At 39.4% G+C, this 21770-nt stretch overlaps 1 protein-coding gene across 1 annotated transcript in view; it reads right to left on the bottom strand.

Moving 5' to 3' along the window:
* The window catches only part of COLQ (collagen like tail subunit of asymmetric acetylcholinesterase), a 53853-nt gene extending 32083 nt beyond the window's left edge, over positions 1 to 21770 (bottom strand). The window contains exons 1-4 of the mRNA XM_048510967.1: positions 21622 to 21770; positions 5199 to 5323; positions 1036 to 1137; positions 584 to 628 (exon numbers count right to left, since the gene is read on the bottom strand). Coding sequence (XP_048366924.1) covers positions 584 to 628; positions 1036 to 1137; positions 5199 to 5323; positions 21622 to 21727 — 378 coding nt within the window. The 5' untranslated portion in view covers positions 21728 to 21770. The remainder of the gene's footprint in view (positions 1 to 583; positions 629 to 1035; positions 1138 to 5198; positions 5324 to 21621) is intronic.

Here is a 21770-nt window from a genome sequence, read left to right as displayed (position 1 = left end):
TGATTGTGTCTTTTGCACAATGGTACAATTTGAATCATGTCACTACATCTCTGGTACAGTTGGGCTATATGTAAAGGTGATTAGTTGCGATATCTGATATCTGCATGCTGGGTGAAAGAGGACAACCATCCAGATATGAGGATTGTACTATTCTTTGGTACAGTTTTGCTTACAGGGGCTGCGGCTGTAGATTTACAGTCTTTACAGCTTGCAAATAATCTGTGTTTCTGAAATTATCAGTATTTTCCCTTTGTATCAACCAGACTGTCCTGATCTAGGTAAGCCAGACTAGTCCAATCACATCAAATCTTGGAAACGAAACAAGAACGGCTCTGGTTAGTATTTGGATGGAGACCACCAAGGAATACCAGGGTTTCAATGAAGAGGCAGGCAATGGCAAACCACCTCTGTTTGTCAATTGCTTCAAAAACCCCTATAGGGTCATTCTAAGTTAGCTGTGACTTGATGCCCCCCTCCAATCAACAACTGTACTACATATTTATTTGATACATCTATGAACCACTTTTGTGCCATTGCATTCAAGGTACTTCACACAATCAGCCGTATCAGTCCTTCCACTTACTTTTTCTCCTTTTGGTCCTTTCACACCAGGAATACCTTGTGGACCCTAAAAAAGAAACAGAATACATTTCATAATTACATCTATTATTCTGCTTACTTCAGCACATTTCAGTTAGTAAAAAGGAATCAATTAGTCAGATTTCATTGTTCTTTCAAAATAAGATACCAAATGTCACCCTTTTCAATTTCTCAGATCTGGATTGCACATGAACTCAGCTCACGAGTGTTCAGATTTGTCTACCGTCCTGGTCTGATTTCATTTTCAGTTGCAAGTACTTTACAATCAGTAGAAATGCAATGAAAAACCCAAGTAGCAGGTGAAAAACCATTGAGCAATATAATGGAAACAATAGGCATATCAATCAGATATTAGAGCAAAAGTTAGTATTTAAAACGTCAAGAAGCACAAACTTCCTGTCCATAGCTTCCTATGTAACTTAATCCAGTACTAACCTGGGGGCCAGGAGGTCCTGGAGGGCATACAGAATCTACACATGGAGACTGTGTTATCTGGAGCATTTGACATAAGTTTTTCAAATCCAGAGGAAGTAACATCTAAAAGGTTAAAAATGAGAGATTGCTAAACATCTTAGTAGAGGAGTAATTTTTTAATTAGGCACACAGTATATTGGTAGACAATTTATATTCACTGCCTTGCAAGAACCATGTGGATATTTATTCAGATTTACTCTTCACCATCTAGGTCTGTTGTAAAAGTGAATGGTCCTCCAGTCTCCTTAGCCAACATAGAATCTAAATCTATTCTTCTCGTGGCACAGTTTGAAAGCAATGGAAGCTTCCATAGTTTCTCAGTTCATACTCTTTGTATGTTACAGTGTAACATCAGTTATTTGTTGGATATGCATTCATCACAAAAAGTCAAGTTCAGCTTCTTGTACAGTCAGTTAGTTCAGACTGCAGACAAACACAGGCTCCAAATTATTTAAGCTACTGAACCACAATATATTTTAAAGAGAAACCTAAATTATCCAAATCACAAATTATCGTTTTCCAAACTTTTCATTGTTCGCTTGTTTCCTCATAGGTTAGATCTTACGACTCTGGGATCTTCTTCTAAAACAAGGAGCTTGCTTCTGTCTCAAGACCTCAGAAGAAGCTCTTCTGTTGCATCAGAAAGCTCAGCTGTTAGGATCCAACCAAGAATCATGGTCCTCTGGTTAATACACAAGATCACAGCAGATTGCCCCCAAACTCCTTCCACAGGAAATTGCCGCAGTTCGACAGTGGGGAGATCGCGAGGAAACCTGGATATTTCAGATGACTATCCCAGGATTAATCGCCAATGGGAAATCGCCCTATAAGGAGTTAGACAGAATCTAAGAGCAGTTTGGCCACACCCCTCCCTCCTGGTTACCTTGGTATTCTAGTAATGTTGCAACAAAATTCGGGAGGAGTTTTTCTTTTCTTTGAACATTTTATGTATTATTTTTTAACATTCAGAAGTATAAAACTTATATTTTGTTTTGCACAGTTCATTGAAGCTGACAATAAGGAGAGGCAGTAAGAGAGACGGAAGAAGAGCTTAAAAGGCTGTACATAATAGATAATCCAAGTGTGATTTAACTGCACTCAGGCTTCTGAGTCCCACTCTGATTCTCAATTCTACACTTTATTAATACATGGGCACTGTAGTTCTATCCATGAGTTATATCCATGAGATGAGCATAAGATTGCTTAATGAGTACTCTACACCAGTCCTCTCCCACCAGAAAAAAAAAATCAGCATCAGCATAGGAACTCCAGTACCATTAGGATGCTAACACCAGCTTGGGAGTGCATCATTAACACAAACAGCAACAAAACGTTTGTTTGTACCCTGCCTTTCTCCCCAGTGGGGATCCAAAGTATTTTGCATCATTCTCCTCTCCTCCACCTTATCTTCTCAACGACCTGTGAGACACTTAGACTGAGAGGGTGTAACTGACCCAAAGTCACCCAGTGGTTCCAGTGAGGAATTGAACTTTGGTCTCCTAGATACTAGTCTGACACTCTTAAACACTATAACACACACACACACACACACACACACATTGGAGCTGGAACAAAGGAGCTGAACTTACCTGGAATCTTTACAGGCGATACCCACCCCCATTACTGACATAATATTAGGGTTATGAATTTGAATCACAGTGACACGAAATATAATTGCATATCTAAATGATGTCAGGAACAGAAAGACATATATATCATTACTTATCCTATCTATTTTAGGACTGGATGATAAAATACAGTTTCTGAGATTCTCACCAAAGTGCTTTCAGAAACCTCCTCATGTGAAATGTAGGGGTGTCATGGCTATCTTATATTGGCTCAATTACATAAAACACACATTTTAAATTGTTATTTTTTTTATGTTCTCAGCATACAAAAAAACATAAACACCACCACCCCATCAATACAAAACAAAAATATGAAATACAGAAAAGAAAAAGTAAACAGACACAAGGGAATTAAAATATAACTCAGACAATAACTAGACTCAATCTTTTAAACCCACCTAAACTAAATACCATAGGACCAAAAGACTTCCTGCTATCTAATTGCTGAATTCTAATCAATTCTAGGTTCATGCATCTATTGAAAATGGAACAATTTGTAAGTTACACACTTTATCATTTCTAATATTCTATTTCAATCTGCTGTTTTCTTTTAAATCTCAAATCCTGCAATTATTTCTCTTCCATATTTTTTCAATAGAAAAGGTTTCCAGTTTTCTGCAAACTTCATTACTGTCCCTTAACAAAGTTGTTAATTTTGCTATTTCTGAATATTCTGTGACCTTCTGTATCCAATCTTCCTTTGTTGGTATTTTTCCATCTCTCTATTTCTGTGCATATAGTGTCCTTGCAGCAGTATACAAATACATTAAAAGCAGTGAAACCCACATAACCATTGCCAAACCTTTCAGTTTGTTGCTTCTGATGGAATGAGATCAACAATTCTCTGAACTTAGAATAAATTTCCACATAGAAATACATGTATCAAAACTGCAAACCATTAGATCAACTTGTTCAGAGATTTTTCTGGACAATCATCCATTATTCAAAGAATCTCCTTCTCAAGAATAGGATGTTGAGTACATAGCTGAGAATGTTTCAGAGAATTGGTCTGGAGCAGACAGCTAGATTTGAATCCAGTTGCATCATAAAGACTAACAATTTTTTTGAGGTATGAGCTTTCACGAGAGTTTATCTTCCTGAAAATCTTGTTGGCCTCTATCAATTGAGAAAGTGAAACTTGTGCATGTTGTACACATTTGAAAACTGAAGCAAAGTGTCAGGCCTGCTGTTTGTTCCCCTAATACTTCTGACAGACAATGGCCTACAACACAACAGTTGCAGCTGTTTAGCATGTGATTACCGGGCTGCTTCCACACTTAGGATTTCCCAGATTTCAGCTGCCTCAGCGCTGTTTTTTTTTTCATGTTTCCACATGTTATCCCATGTTTGTGTACAAATCTGTGTACAAATAACTCATTCTTAGCGTACACAAAAATCTACTTTATTTTAAACTTTCTTTTTAAGTATTATCTGAAGGAGAAAAAGTACAATTGCCAGAGTTTGGTGAAGTGGTAGTCAATTACTCTTTTCATTGCTGATGATCACAAGGGGTAGTCCCTTGCAGCAATCAGCATAAGAGAAAAGAATTGCCTGCCTTTTAGACAGACAGGAGGGGAATCTCTGGAGGTTCTTCAAATACTCAGAATTTATTTTTTAAAGAGTTGTTAGAGGTATTATGTTATTCCCATCCATCTTTACTTATGCTGATTTGATGAAAATAGAAGAGAGTTCACCTTACTTTTTAGGGCAGGGAGGGGTTCATTGGAAGCGTCTGCAAATAGGTAGAGGTTTGGGTGTTTTTAAAAAAATAAAAGCTTTTAAAAGATATTGTGATATTTGTATGCAGTGCTCTGTTACTAATTGTCCAGAAAAAAATTAAAAATGGGGAGGAAAGTTTTTGTGAGAACACAGTGAAAAGGAGGCTCAATGCACATCAACGAGTTAAAGGGAAGCCACCACTAAAAATGGAGAGAGAAAATAGATTATCCTGTGCTATCTGATATCTTCATTGCAAGGGAGATTTCACACAAAATTGCATCAGACCGACCTGACTTCTATGGGAAATCAATTTAGTGTGGAAGCAGCTGTGGAAATCAAAGGGATTAGAAGGGAATAACTCAGTGTATGATTATATTGGAAGCCTTGTTGTAGAGCTGTGGTAATGTGATCATAACACTAGTCCATAGAAGGGAATGAATCTAAATTATACACTACAAAAATCAGCATAGGAATTAAAACAGGGCTAACAAAGTCACACTTTGTTTTTAAGATGATACATGTACATTTCATGGTAGGCAGTACGTCTGAAGAGACATTGCCTCCTGCCAGTGAGAAAAGATGGCACCTGCTGCCTAACCAGGGCATGTCTGTCAATCAGTCAGAAGTTTTTTAATTGATTAATTCAACTAATTAATTTACTATGTATTACAGCCCTAATAAATTATCATTCCTACCACGTGGCTGCATAATATTTTTACATGGAAAAAATAGTTTGTTATAATGCATGAAACAGAAATTATTTGAAGCAGTACTTACGGAATCCCATCCCTGTTTGAAGTATGGTGGAGGAAGTAACGGAGGGGGTGGTGGAGGGGGAGGGACAAGGAGAGAGCAAACTCGATGGTTATTAATTCGTTTCTTCTGTTCCAAGCAAGGGAGGGCTGTTGGAAAGAAATGCTTCTATTAACTACAGGCTAAGAATGGCTTGATTAACTGTCTTTCAGAATAGCAGCAGAAGACTCAAACAATACATAATTCAGCGGAAATGCACACACACGAAAGGTCCAGGAAGGATTAAATCATGGACAAGATGCACGTGAAAAGGAAAAGACCAGAGAACAAAGAATCACTTTCTGCTAATGTTATACATTATAGTCTTGAGGGAAATCATAACTTAAACCAACATGTGGTGGCTTTGCAGAATGCGACTATACAGTTGATTGCCTCTGGGACAACTGGTTGACCACTTTGTGAAACAGGATGCTGGACTAGGTGGACTACTGGGTTCTTCTTACATTCTTAAAGCTATGTTTGATGATGCTCCTGGAATGCATCTGGGTCATTTGAAGCATAGTTAGCCGTGCCCACGGGTCATATAAAAGTTAAGCTATACAAACATTTCTCAAAACTGCAGATTTTTTAAACTGTTTTTCTCTAACAAGTATCATTGACTAAATGTGTTTCACTGTATCCAGCCTAGAAAGTAATAGATACACAACCCACACAATAAATCCTTCTTCAAAAGTAAACTCTATGAAATTTCTGATCATATTTTAATATATTCAAAGTTGTTCAGGTGCCAGGGTCCAGTCAACAAAGGTCAGTTTAAACACTGTAGCTATTTGTGGCACTTAATAGCTCATGTGAGCTGCACACACAAGAGGGAAACACAGTAGAAGGAAACTCCTGCAAGAGCACATCAGCATTGCTCAGTATCTGTGAAATACATTTCTTGTCTTCAGGGAAATTATTGCCTGTATAGAATATGTTCCAAACTCATGGATTGATGAGACGGGGGGGGGGGGGGGGGGGGGGGCAGAGACCACCGCACAGCGTCCGACCTCAGGATTCAGGGCAGGGGCCAGCCAAACGTGATTGGGACGAGACCATGAGATTAGTGAGATCAAATCGAATCCACCCAAACAATAATAGCTGCTAACAGACCCGCACTTTTAAAATACACTTTTCCTCTATAGCCAGTCACAGAAGCCTTTGAAATCTTTGCAGGGTTGGGAGATGACCTCACAGTCCCAGAAGTTTAGGGAAAGCAGATGAGGCCCAACAACAAACAATAACAACAACTTTTATTAGGCATATAAAATAGGCTTTAGTACATTACCAGACATTTGTAATGTACAAAGCAAGAGTAAGATCAAAACACAGACAGAGGAACTATGTCTAGCATTAGGCATTACTTACATAATTCCATTACTTGTAAGAGAAATGTTGCTACTTTTTCCGAGAGCATGGCAACTGTATTATTTAACAGAAACCCCACAACAAAATTGTCAGAGTCTCTTACAGATTTGTCTGGGGCCAGCCAAGGAGAGAAATTTTTGATACCCACGTATCTCGGACAGTTGAGGAGGCCCAAGACAGAGCAGAAACCCTTCAAACTGATCTGTGTGGAGGTGCTACTTGTATGCTCTGGTCTGATGACTGGAGCTGGCTTGTGGGGAGCATATCAGGGAGGCACAGTTGGTTGGAGGGTAATTTGAAGCACTTCAACAGCCATACAGCATGGTACAAAATTTGATCTGTAAGCATTGCTATTTTATATCTGTACTATACCCTGCTTGTAATAATGTTATTAAAATGAACAGCCTAAATGGCAAAATAACATTTTCTTTTGCCTACTTTGTAACCCCATGCCCTAGAAAATTAATGCCGGAAATTGCCATAGAAAACGGCCTGATTCTCAGAGCCAATCTGAGATGCTGACTGTAAGAAACGTGGTTTCTTTATCATCTTTGAAAGGAGGAGGTTGAACTGGAAGTCAAAGAAGGAGGTTAAACTGGAAGTCAATGAGAGAAGCTACAAATGGAAGAATGGCTCTGTTCCAGAAAAACACTTAAGTGGGTGCTGAACTCTGTTCAGGTATAATCTTCCAATGATTAATGTAGGGTTGCCAGGCAACCAATAGGAGGATGAGGGGGTGCAATAAACCATAGAGTTTCTGGCAATTCCTAGAGGTTCCCTTTGACCCTTCCAGCAAGAACTTCCGTTAAGTACATGAGGTTGCATTTCTTTTAAATTTCTCTTGCTGTTGCAATCAGCAGCAGGCAACATAACCTGGGCAGGGGTGGAGCAAGAGGGAATTGTGCCCAGAGCACACATGTGCCCTGCACCCCTACCCTGCCCCTGCCATGTCCCAGAACACCTCTGGAACACCCCGCCACACCCCTGCAGGGGCGCGCACCCGGTGCATTGCGCACCCTCAGTCCCCTTGACAATATGCCACTGGACCTGGACCTATGGAATCCCTTGCCCCTGCGTAGACTTGGCAGCTTACTTTAATGTTAGCATTTTAATGGATATAATCAGGGTTGGTTCCAAGTTATGGGGGCTCCAGGCAGTGTTGCCAGGCCTCCCTCTGCTCGCCTCCAGGACCTCCTCTCAAATCCTCCTTTTTTCCCCTCACCCATCCATATGCCTTCCACTTGCCTGTGTGTCCTTCCCCTGCCTGGACACATTTGATAAAATTTTATTGACAACCCCCCCCCCCCCCACACACACACACACACACACATACACACCCCAGTGATGTGGGCAGTTTAATCTCCATTATCAACACCAACAACAAACCAAGCAAATAATTTTCTCAACAGACACACAATTATTTCAAATATGCAAGATCCCCGGTGCTACTTCAGGTCAGGCATCCCCCTTCATTTAATTAAATCATCTCAGTTACTCGACTGAGTCCTGAATCAAAGGAGCTATAGCAAGAATGGCAGAGCATAAAGCTGTTGAGTACATCTAATGAAGCCTCGGTACTAATGGCCTTTTATTTTTATCTGTTTAGAACATTTCCATTCTGCCTCTCCAGGAAATCCGCCCGGGGTGATTTCCATCAGGGTAAGAACCCAAGAAAGATTTATAAAAAATTAACACGGCATTAAAAAAATCCCTACTAGAGTATAACTACAGCTTAAAGCATTTACAATCTTTAAAAGAGTCTCATAGAACAGACTGTAGAAACAATGGAAGAGATAAACTCCTGTGTAAAGAGGAAGATTTCAGCCTAGCACTTAAAAGGGTACAGTAGGTGCAAGACAAGCCCTGATCAACTTTGAGCCAGTCACAGAGCCTAACCTACCACACGGGGTTGTTGTGTGAATAAAAATGGAGGAGAGGAGAGAAAGATAGGGTGTAAAGATTTTTGAATCCTGATACTTTACTGGGAATACAAAGGGACTTTTGCTGAGCAGTCTTATTTAAGATTGCTTTCAAGAAGAGATTTACTTTGCAAATCAAGTTTTTAAAGTGTTCTAGACTCTCACTCTTGCCCCCACACCCAAAACTTTTTTGCTTCTTTTTATTTCAAAACTTGCTCCCCAGAAATATATTTTCTCATGGCCTGGAGAAGAGGGTCAAGCTAAAATTCATCAGACACTTTCCTGGGAGCAAGCCCCACTGGGTAACTGGAGATTTACTTCCAAGTTGACCTGCTCGGGATTGCTCCCTCAGGTTATCTCCTGTCCCCATAAAACCTGAAGAGAGAGCTGCACATCTTCACACAAATAATCTTGCAGCAATGTCTCATTGAAGACTTTCATGGCCAGAATGGCCAGAAATGTTACTCTGAAAATATTTTTGGTTCTTTTTTTGACTGTGAGCAGCAGTATATTCAATATCAGCTAATGATCCATAGGTGTCAAACTTGCGGCCCTCCAGATGTTATGGACTACAGTTCCCTCCATCCCCTGCCATGCATCATGCTGGCAGAGGATGATGGGAACTGTAGTTCATAACATCGGGAGGCCGTGAGTTTGACACCTGTGAGCTAATCCATGATTTTATTAACGAAATATTTAAGAGTAATGTTTCCTGCTGGAGTAAGATTTTCCTCTTAATATTTTGTAATTCTGACTTCATACTACAATCTTGGCTAAACTTGATAATTGTTCCTATTCATAAAAAGGTTGACTATTCTCTTCCTGACTATTACAGACCAATTCTCTTATTGTCTTGTTCAAGTAAGTTGTTCAGTTCTCATTTGCCAATGAAATGACAAATCTGGTTGTCAGATAACCAGATTCTTAGGCCTTCTGAGTCAGGTTTTGAAAGATGGGATTCTACTTTAGATCACTGTGCAGTATTTGCCTATATGATTGAAAATATACTAAAGCATCTGGAGGCAGAGTCTATATGGTCTTTATCTGTTTAAGAAAAGCTTTTGATTTTGTCTCTCATGTTAGATTGTGGGGAAAATTGGAAAAGACTTCCATGGATCATTGACTTCTTTGGATAATTTATAAACTTAATCTAAACAATGCTGTGCAAGTGAGATTTGGAAACAATGATACGTTACCAGGAATACAATCAAGGCATTTGATAATGATATCCTGTAATGTAAATACAGTATTTCTATGTATGTATTTTGCCATTTTTCTGTATCTGCTCATGACCAATCAGTGTGTGAGCATTGATAAATTGAATGGAATAGGAAAATGTAATGTATGCCAGGAAACAGACTGCTTGCAAAGAAAGGGTCAGAAAAGTGGACAACTGTTTGGCTCAGTGGTACAGCACCTGCTTTGCATGCAGAAGTTTCAGGACCGATTCCTGGCATCTTTACTTTAATGATTTCAGGTAGCAGATGCTGGAAAAGACTCCTAGTTGCCTGCTATGGCAAGCAAACTCCTACTCCTATGCTCAAACCTATTGCTGGGAACAAAATGGGAGAGGAAATGGCATCATTTGACACTATGATATCATCTCTGGTTGAGTACCTGTTGCATGACACTCTAGGAATTTCCATGACTTTTATGTTTTCTACATTAGAGATTGGGGAACTCATAGAGCATTACACAATGCAGTGATGCACTTCCATGTATTCAACCGGACGTGATGTCTTGGCATCCCACAATACTGTTTCCCCCAGTCTCCCTGCTCCCCCAGTTCTCCTGGTAATTTCCAACAGAAGACTGGCAACCCTACCTACCTAGGCCCAAGATACTAGCCCTGTACACTCAGAGTATGTTGTACAAAATTAAGCAACCATACCTTTAAAATTGATAGTTAGAATTGTCCTCATTTTGCAGAACTCAATACTGAAAATACAACTACGCTCTTGTGAACACATTGCAATGTATCACTGAAGACAGAAGTTGTTTGGAATTTTTCCACCTGTTTCAAGAAACTCACACAGCTTATGATCCACTGTGAGAGAGATGCTGTGTGCTCCATTACAAATGTAAAAGCATGTTAAGTTAAAAGTCAGTGGGACCACAAGACAACTCAGTAGCTTCTGTTAAAAGAACTTAGTAGGTATTTTTCATGCCCTTGGCTACATTCATGTACCATTATCCCAGTCGTTGACCAGTATAAAAAATAATAAAATGATAAATAAATATTTATATATCCAGGATTACGCTATCATTCCCTCTCGAGGGGACACGCTAACATTAATTATATAGAGTAAAACGACACACAGCAACAGTTAAAGGATCTAAGCACAAGAAACCTTAGGACAACGTAATCTTATGACAATATAAAGAAATTTTGCCCCTTGACATGTAGTGTTAGGGTCTTTATCCTCCAACAAGAAATTAACTAAAAGTTCATTTGGGCAAATAAGGGGACAAGAATGGTCAAAGTGTGGAAACAAGAAGGGTAGTATCAGGTTTTTCATAACATCTATACAAAATTGGCAGTGCAATAGTATGTGAGCGATTGTCTCTATCTCATTACTAGCACATGGGCATAAGCGTGTATCCATGGGCCACTTTTGAAACCTCCCTATCAACAGGGCTGATGGAAATGCGTTGAAGTGCCTCCTAGAAAAGGCCTATTGATATTTTGGGAAAGTGTGATTTACTAAGTACGGAGCTGAAGCAATTCTTATCCATGATTTCAAGGTTCTAAAAACCATTTTGGATATTGGGCTACATTCATATATTAGACATCATTGGTACCATTCCCTAAGTTCAGGATCAGTCCCAGAGTTCCTTGGAGGATGGTTTGGAGGACATTGATTCATAGGGTCACCATAAGTGGGAAGTGATTTGATGGTGTTTAACACACACACACACACACACACACACACACACACACACACACACACACACACACACACACACTTTTACTGTTGCTTTTAGAAATTTAAAATAAGATACAGGTGGTATATTACACCTGATAACTACATACAAACATAAATTCCATCTGCTGGAGGAAGTTCTGAAACTTGTTTAATTTTAAAGATTGAATGTCTGTTACATGGGGCAAGACTACTGGAAATGACTCAAGCAATGACTGAATGTCCAGTCCCAATGACTTCTTCTTTCTAGGCTATTTTCCCAGTGGAGGGGTTAGCACTGTGACTGTTGTTTCCAGCCCCAATGACTCCAGTGAGCATTGTAGGGAGCAATCCTGAGTAGTCTATTCACAAGTATGTCCCATGTTATCCAGTGGGGCTTACACTTAGGAAAGTTTCTCAGTATTGCAGCTTTCCTTGGCTATTTAAAAGAGGTGTCAACAACATGCATGTTGTATGCATGTATTATGATAAACATGATCATAATTTTAATCACAAAATACTAGAAACAAAGTACCATCTGTTTTGGAGAGCCAGCAGAGTGTATGGTTAAGAGCAGGTGCACTCTAATCTGGAGAAACTGGTTTGATTCCCCACTCCTCCACATGAGCAGCTAAGTCTTATTGGGTAAACCAGATTTGTTTTCCCACTCCTACATTCCTGCTGGGTGACCTTGAGCTAGTCACAGTTCATTCAGAAAGCAGGGGCAGGGGATATAAATCTAAACTCTTCATATTCTTCTTCTTGTCAGGGGCGTGTGTGTGTGTGGGTGGGTGGAATTTGGAATGTAATGCTTTTGAGTAGAATAATATCTGATGAGCATTTTTGTGAAAGTCAGATTAAACATTTCTGTGAACATCGGATTAAAGATAGGGAGTCATGGAGAACTGTTACCTTAAATAATGGAAATGTTGCAATACTGGTTGAAAATGTACAGTGAGAGGTTCTTGCTAGGATTTGATTTAGTTATTATGAATCAATTTTTACATGCTTTGGATTTCTCTTCTGTAACTGTAAATTTACTTTAGAAATAATTGCATATATTCACCCCTTCTCTGCTCTTGGTATTCTTATTACTGTATCTACTAATAAAAAATAAAACGTGAAAAACAAATTTTAGATCCCATTGAAAGAGCAAACACTGGAGACTCTCTGCCTCTTTCTGATACCCTGTTAATTTACAAACCTACCACTTACACCAACATCATAGCTAGAGGTAGAAAGCAGAACAAAGGGAGGCAATATTAATTACATCAGGGCCATCAAATCCTAAAGAAAATTTTAAACTAGTTGCTGCTCACCCTTTTCCCTACATACCCTCAATACTTAATCCAGGTAAAACCAGTTTCAAATTCCTACCAACTTAGTATGTCTCCAAGAATGTAATATAGCAAAGAGTAGCTCAATTTCCCGATTAGTGCCTGTTCTCCAGCAACTATCTGGATACTACAAATGCTAAAAGGAACTTCATTTTGCCTAATGGGTTAGCATGGCTCGCAGCCTGTATCACATGATTTAAAAAATCATCATCATCAAGAAACTGTACCAACAACAGAGATATCTTTAGAAACAGATGTCTGCCTGAGAAGATATTAAAAGGCACATCTGCAGATATTCACGCCTTCAGCCCAGATCTGTTACTACCAACTGTTGTTTTGCTACACCATAACTACATGAAAACGCAGGATCACATGTTCGCTCACGTAATGTAATACCCTGAAGCATTTCCTTTAGAAATGATGTTTCAGCACCAAGAAATCCGGCTGGCTGTAGCAGACAGGATCCTTCTCTACTTCCAGGAACAGCATGGCACTTTACTTCTACAGGGGTTATGTTGGGTAAAAGGCAAAAAAGCTGCCCTTTGCAAATCCACAAACTTCTTCCTCAGGGCAAGTGGCCACTCCTCACTGCAGCATTTTACGTTGCAATCCTAAGGAGAGTTGCACCCTTCTTAATCCATTTATTTCAAATGGTGAAGCTCCATTTCGGATTGCCCTGTCAGAGACTTCACATCTCACGTTTTGTTTCCCTCTAAATGCCAGTTACCGCCATGTAGCTTCTTTAGCTGTTTTATTTGTGACATGTCGTTGCCATGGAGAGACATTATAGGGACAAGAATACAGGCCCCTAAGGCCACCGGTTTTCAAATATATCTGGAAAATAGCAGAGTATTTTTATAACGTTAGGAAAGATAAGTCATCATTCAGGAATGGTGTGGCTATTTAGTGTGACTAGGCTTACACTTGGCAAGCGCAGTGTATAAAGTAGGGTTTTCCAAAAAGAAGCTGTCATCTTGCCAGACAAAAATAATTATCTGGGATTCCAGGCTTAGGACAACTAAATATGTAAAGTATACAGGATTTAGGACATAAATAAATGGGGTGTCCCTTCCTACTGTCTGCCATTACAGCAGGTTTGTTGTTTTAATTTGGTTTTGAATTAAAAGTATTTTAACTATTATTGTAAGTTACCTTAAACCAAAAGCAAAGGCAGGGTGCAGATGTTGTAATAAATAAATAACAAGACTTGCTATTAGAAACTGATCACTTTTTTGAATAAAAGAAAAGTAATCCATTGCATTACTTTTCTGAGTTGTATCAGGTGATTACTGAGACACCTCAGGTGATTTTTTTCTTGTCATGGATTTTAAAAAAAACAGAGTCTAATATATTTTTACTTCACCTGAAAAGCTTAGAACAGTCCCATAGTTCATGGATCCTTTCATTCATTTATGCTCACAACAACCCAATAAGGTGGACTAGGCTGAGAGAGAGGGCCTGGTCTGAGGTCCCCAACAGAACATGGCTGAGCAAAAATTTTACTGTGAACACATTAGAAGAAGAGTTTGGATTTATATCCCATCTTTCTCTCCCGTAAGGAGACTCAAGGTGGCTTACAAACTCCTTTCTGTTGTAACACCTTGTGATATAGGTGGGGCTGAGAGAATTCCGAAGAACTGTGACTAGCCCAAGGTCACCCAGCAGAAATGTAGGAGTGTGGAAACACATCTGGTTCACCAGATAAGCCTCTGCCACTCAGGTGGAGGATTGGGGACTCAAACCCGGTTCTCTAGGTTAGAATACCATACAGATTCATTATAAGACCAAATGTAGTTCTTCTTCACCCATAGGCATGGAATCATTTTCTGCAATTTTTGTCCATATGCCTCCCTTTTCAATGTTGGTTTTTTTCAGTTTAGTCAGTTTCATCTTGTATGCAATTCATTTGGTGGGAGGTGTCACATCAGTTGTGACATCGGGAATGATTGGGCTGGATGTGCTGCCCCTTTTTATCTCTATCTCTTTTTGCACAAACACTCTAGCGAGGACACAACCTATTGCATTATCACTAATGCATCCACATGACTTCACTTACTCTGCCCTGATTGACCACTGTGGTTGTGGTTCTCTTTTCAAAAAACTGCTCCATTCTTCTCCGAGATTCTCTGAGCGGAACTTCTAAACTGAGTACCAATAGCATGTTAGAGAATCACTCTGTTGCAAGTACATTCAAACATTCTTGTCAGCTTCTTTGAATCTGGAAAAGTTTGCACTCACAATAGCTGCCACAAAACACAGTACAATTAACTATTGCATACATTTGTATATCCTCCAGAAAGTCCATTCATCCACTTTTGTTTGCAAATGGTGCACATCACTGAACCGTCACACATTTGAGAGCAGATAAAATATTTTAATTTTTTTTCTCCTCAAGAAAAAAGAGGTATACATGGTGAAGGAAATGGGTGAAACAGATGAAATCAGGGCATTTCTCCCAGTGTACAGCACGGTATACCCTTCAATGTGCAGCATGTGGAAATGTATGTAAATTTCCCATCCCATCGCAAAATAACTATGTCTATCATGACAGCTTCAGTTTTTTTTCTTTTACAGTTGAGGTTAAAGGCAATATGGAATGAGCTTGACTCCAGCATTCAAGGAAAGACAAACCTGTTCTTTTACTGTGGAAAAAAGAAGGTTAGCATAGCACTAACCCATGCATTTGTAGTGGCACTCTATTGCGAATCTATCCTCACAAAAAATAAAAAAGAAGGGGGGAAATGGAGGGATGGGTGGGGGGAAATTCCTGACCAAGAGATGAAGGGAAAATTGAGTGACTACATGGGGACTACATGGTTGTTTGGAGAGGCAGTGAAAGAAACACCGATTCAATATGATTGCACACCCAAGGGAAGCTGGCTTGGAAACAGCTCAGGGAAAAACATAGTGGTAAAAGTGTTTGTTAAAACAATGGAGGAAAAGAACCAAACAAGTGAAACGAAAGTGTGCAGAAGTCCAAAGCTAAAACGTGGCTTTTGGTGGCAGGATACTTTGTAAAAGGCTGATTCCGCATGGGCCAACAACAGCGGTGTGAAAACGGTGTGAAAACAGTATAAACCCTTTTACACCCTTTTACACCCTTTTACACCATTTTCACACCGTTCTCACACTGCTGTTTTTGGCCCACACTGCTGTTTTTGGCCCAAAGACTCATGAGGAAAAGGCTGTATACGTAAATATTAACAGAATCTTTTGTTAATTCGTTACAACTGAACAGTTGTATTTCTGTGTGATGGTCCCCACCTTGCTAAATAGTTTGTCTGAGGGGGTCAGGCAGACTCCCCAGATTTCTATGATTCACAAAACATGCAAAACAGAAAAGAAGTTTAGGAGGCTTTTTTCTTCATAAAGGGATTAGAATGGCAATAGAACAGCACAGGAGGACACTTCTATAAGGAGAAACTAATGTAGTCAATTACACTGTTTATTCTACATATCATCTCTCATTTTATTTCAATGTCCTCTACCTTACAACACCCTTTCTTCATTGTGACATGTCATTAGACCAGTTTTCAATTGCATTGCCTTTCTAGTTCTGTAAATAGAGTCCTACTTCATCTGTTAACTGATTGAATTGCTTTTCAGATTTTGTGCCCAGTGAGAAAGGTGGGTTATGACTGAAGTTAACAAGTTCATCAACAGGAGCTCCTTTCTGCTTCACTGACAGTCTGCATAACTCTTTGACTTCTTTCCTCAATGTATAGAGAATAATTTTGTATCCTGGGTCCTCATGTCAGTTTTCCTATCTTGGCTTATTCATGGAGGGAGCAGCCAAGAGAGATAATAAGTACAGAACTGAAGGAGAACCACTCTTGTTGGTCACACTGGGGACGAAGGCCTTTAGCTTGTGTCTTGGCTTGGGTGAGATAAGTCAGTCAAGGTGCACTGTACAAAAATGGATCCTTTGGGCTGGGGAATATGTTAGAGGCCACATAATAAACATGGGATGTGTTTGTGTGTGTGTGTGTGTGTGTGTGTGTGCACGCGCGCGGGCGCACTTGTTCTTTAGTTTTTAGGAAGAGAACCATTCAGTATATCTGGTCCTCTGCCTGACAGATGATGACTATATCAGGCAGGGATGCCAAGTAGTTTGCATTGATGGCTTCCTACAGTGCACACAGAGATGCCCTGGAATAAAATAGACTTTTCCCCAGGATGCTTTCCATGCTCTTAATTCTGTGCTAAATTACTCAACCAGGAACAAGAACAGCTGCTGTCTGGATGTGCCACGGCACTTCTTCCCATATTGAAATTTTCCTACACAGAAATAGTCTCCTTGTAGGAAACTATGTCTATACTATGATCCAAGCAATATAGCATATTTTTTCTGTGCATTTAGCAGACTGATTGCTGGCTCAACTATGTATTCAGGGTATGAAAAAAATACATATTATAATAAACTGGTCATTTCTTCCTGTGTGTTAAGGAGACATGACACAGTGACCAAGCTAGGCATACAAAGGCAGGAAAACACGGATGCAAATCACCTTTATTTTTCATCACTTGATGGAAGCTAGTATGACACAGCAATCAGAGTGCCAGATTAGGATCTGGGAGACTCAGGTCTGAATCTTCACTATCATGGAAGCTTGCTGGGTGACCTTGGCCATGTCTTATTCTAACCTACCTCACATGGTTGTTGTAGCGAAAACAAAACAGAAGAGGAGAAAACAGTGGTGGATTGGCTTGGGGTACCCATTTGGGAGAAAAGAGGGATGTAACAAATTTAACATTAGTTGACTTGGAATTATATATGGAGTACACAGTTTTGAACTGTTGTAAATTTCTCAAGCAGTTCCACATAAAGATAGCTATGAAACAAATCAAATGATTAACAGACTCCACTGAAAAGTAGTATCTTAAATTTGGTATTGAGTTATATTACTTTTTTCTTGAGTGTTTTGATCTTTGATGGCTTATTCATGGTTGCAAATCTAGGCATTCGTCTAATTATGAATGTGCAGATGTGAACCAGCCCCAGGGAAAGCACAGCAGAGGGCGAACTGGCCAGTCAATCAGTCGATCAATAATATATATGATGGTCATTGACCAGTACAAAATTTATAAAACAGTTTAATGAGCTAAACTTAAAATGCATTTCCTTATAATAATATTCTATGAACAATAAAATAATCTCAGCCACAATAACATTCATCCCTATTCCTTCCCCTTGTAAATGTTCGGCTTCTGCACTTGAGGGTCAACCTTGGATATTTGGCAACTTTATAAGACAGCACATTGTTATTCTCCAAAATAATTTTCCTTCATTTACCAGCTTTTGGGATGTCTGCAAAATCTAGCTACATGGTAGTAACAATTCTTGACGGATTTGATTTTATATACCATATTCAAATATTACATGTTCAGTGGCCTCTATATTCCCGAAATGAGAGCTTCTTATACTTTCCTTCTATCGATGCTGAAGCGACAACATTGTATCACATTAATGTAAATGCTCCCCCAAAATCCAAATTACTTATATTGAAGTGGTAAGACATTAATGATAACCTATTCAAAAGAGTGCTATTACTGGCTAGTCTAACATCTGCCAAAACAGTACTATAAGGCACAAACTAAAGGCCATTCACTATACACTTGTTGTTCTTATGAACACAGAAACACTAAAGCTAAAAAAAAATGTTTATGCCAAGATAACTACAAAGATAATTACAATGAAACCAGCATGTCATTTTCTAAGAAAGGTGTTCTAGTTCCCAAGATAACCTTCCTTCTTAATCCTAAATGTGTTGAGACATCTCATAAATGTTGTTAGCCTTTAAGGTGCCACTGCACTTTTGTTTTATTTTGCTGCAAAAATATTCTGCACATACACAGAGGTCTTTTGGGCATTAGTCCATTTAGCAGAATTCAGTAGAAAACAGAGCCTGAGGCTAGGTCTTGAAGATATGAAGTGGTTTCTAAAAAGCCAGCAGCAATTGCTAGAGGGCAGATATTGTTCCAAGATGGAATTGCCACCTTTCCTTGTTGTAGCTGGAGATCTTCTGGGATTACAACTGATCTCCAGATAAAAGAAATAAGTTCATCTGAAGAAAATGGCCACTTTGGAAAGTGCACTATTGCATTACACACAACTGAAGTCCAGTGGCATAGCGCCAAGGGTGTGGGAACGTGATGCACCGGATGTGCGCCGGTGCGGGGGTGTTCTGGGGTGTGGCAGGGGCACAGGGCACACGCGTGCTCCGGGGGGAGTTTCCCCTTTCTACGGCTCTACTGAAGTCCACCCCACCTCCCCTAACCCACCCTCTACTGGCTCCATCCTCAAAATCTAGGTATTTCCCATCTCAGAGCTGGCAACCCAATTCCAAGATTGTACTGCGTGCATGCATCTTACAGCTTCTTAGAAGTATTATCTGTTCTTGCCATTTACATTGCTAGGACCACAGTGGACTAAATGTACACTAGGCCATGCTTGCCTCTGGGCTGAGGCCTAAAGCCAGAGCCATTATTCAGATGCACTGTCACAACCATACGGTCACTTGGAGCCTTAAATCCAGTTTCAGTCTGTGGTGTTCAATCATCATACTGAAAGGGCATGCTTGATTCCACCTAGCCAATGGAATGCTATCAAATCAATTGATGAACCCCTGCAAAGGCACATAACAGCCCTTTCTCTTCATTCAAGGAGCTTGGACAAAAGCCAAGATGTGCTACTACTAATTTCTCCTTCTAGAATGAATTACTTTTGCATATGGAAAAAAAGTCTTCTGTTCCTTTAATGAGACTCAAACAGGTCGCTCCTTGACTGTTTCTTTTTACTTGGCTGGAATTTAGCTCCACAAGACAAATAGTCTGAACAGGCTACTTAACCATTGCGTGCAGACAGCATCTGAGTGTTAAGTGCCATCAAGTTGCTTCTGACTTAGGACGACTCTGTGAATCGATGTCCTCCAAAACATCCTATCGTTAACAGCCTTGTTCAGGCCTTGCAAATTAAGGGCTGTAGCTTCCTTGATTGAGTCATCTATGTTGGGTCTTACTCTTTTCCTGTTGCCCTCAACTGTTCCAAGTATTACTGTCTTTTTCAGTGACTCTTGTCTTCTTATAATGTGACCAAGTATGGTAGGCTCAGTTTAGTAATTTCAGCTTCTAGGGACAGTTCAGGCTTGATTTGATTTAGAATCTACTGACTATGAATCAAATACTCCCCCTCCAAGAAACTGAAAGCCCAATATTATAACATAGGAACTGTTCCTTTGAAAACATTTATAATCATGTTTGATAAACATATCATAATACTAAATGATACTTTGTTCCTGTCCTACTGGGTATGAGAAAATCAATGTGGAAAGACTATAAATTACCTATTTGCTGTGATGTTTCAAATTCCCACCTCTTCAGAAAGCTGAAATTTCACATACAATTATCTGAGAGCAAACTCTATTGAACACAGTGGACATACTTCTAAACACACAAAAGCAGCTTCCTTGTGTCTTTGGATCTTTTTTTCTTAAATAGAGAATCTCTAGTCCAGCTAGTACTATATTATGGATAGTTTTATGAATGAAGATGGAAGAAAGGGAGGCTACAGTTCTGTGTTTAAGTACAGCTAATGCAAACATTTCAAGGGGAAAAAACAAATTGTTATGTCCAGTGTTCTGTCTTCAGCCCATTCTGTTCCCCTTCCTAATGTGATTGCTTTGAATTGGTCATAGAGCACCACACATCACTGTTTGGCAGAATTTTTTCACAATGAAAGGACAAGATTATATAAATGCATTAGACATTTCCAGATTCTAATCAGTGAATTCTACTACAACTTCAAAAGTCCCTGAATTTAAAGGAAATATATCTAAAAGGAATAATACTGAAAATGAACAGTGTTTTTTTAATTCAGAAAAACTTTTCACAACAGTGACCTCCTAGTAAGCTTTCTAAAAGATTTCTGAAGAAGCCTTGACTGTTGTTTTCATTAGCGTTCAAAGATAAAGGAGACATCTGTTCATCTGTCTGACACTACTACTGAGTCACCTTTAGAATCTTGGCACTTTCATGTTCCAGATTGATGTGATATTCAGTTAGGATGAAAGTGCAAAATCTTAATTGAAGTCTCAAAATACTTTAGGGTTGTTTGACTGCAAGCTAGGATCAAGTATAGTGAAAAGAAAACCATCTTCATAGTCTGAAAACAATAACATGTGAATAGTTCCACCCACCTACCCATTGCTTGCATCTTTTCTTCTACACACAGCCGGAAGAAAACTTGTTGGAAAATTGGATTCCCTGAACCCAATTAATGTATGGGCTTTGCCTTGTGCTTATCAAGATTTCCCCCATATCTTTGCTACAAAAGTCATCTGAGACGTTGTTCATATCCCTGGCACAACCAGAAGATGTTGACTCTGCCTAACATCCAGTTCAAGACCGGCAGGACAGGACGAGGTCACAAGCTTATTAATAGAAACGGATATACATTGGGATGCATTTGTCTTTGCTCTCGTCTACTTATTTTTAAACCCATGCAAAGTAAAAAAACAAACAAACCATGCAGTTCTTTAAACAAATGTTTGGTGCTGAAAGCAGAATAGCGGTATCTTGCACGCACTCACTGAGAATCTGGCCCACCACTATTCCATAGATTTTACAGTAGCTTAAAATCAGATTTAAAGGGGGAAAAGCATGAGGAAAAGCAGAAATTGGAAAAGAAACATTATTTGCCAACTGCTCTTATGATTTTGCAATCACAGTTCAGTAGACATTTGTAATCAATGTGTTTGCTGTTGTTTCCAAACCTGGCAAAAAAAAAAGGGCAGGAACATTAAAAAAATTATGACAATGCAATTATGTCAATGCAATTATGTCGATGCAAGTGACCAATTTATGCAATAAAGTTGCCCTTTACCTGCAGAGATGGAGAAGACACTGTCAACAAAGGAGGTCTGAGACAGAGCAAAGCAGAAAAGGAGCTGCAGATAAAATCCCAACGCCATGAAGCTGAGGATAAGCATTCTGGCTGCAAGCTGGACAATTCCAATGTGAGGGCACTGATCT

The sequence above is a fragment of the Sphaerodactylus townsendi genome, linkage group LG11 (genome assembly GCF_021028975.2).
Source record: "Sphaerodactylus townsendi isolate TG3544 linkage group LG11, MPM_Stown_v2.3, whole genome shotgun sequence".
NCBI lineage: Eukaryota > Metazoa > Chordata > Lepidosauria > Squamata > Sphaerodactylidae > Sphaerodactylus > Sphaerodactylus townsendi.
Note: the sequence above shows the minus strand (reverse complement) of the source record. Positions and strands in the feature narration are given on the sequence as shown.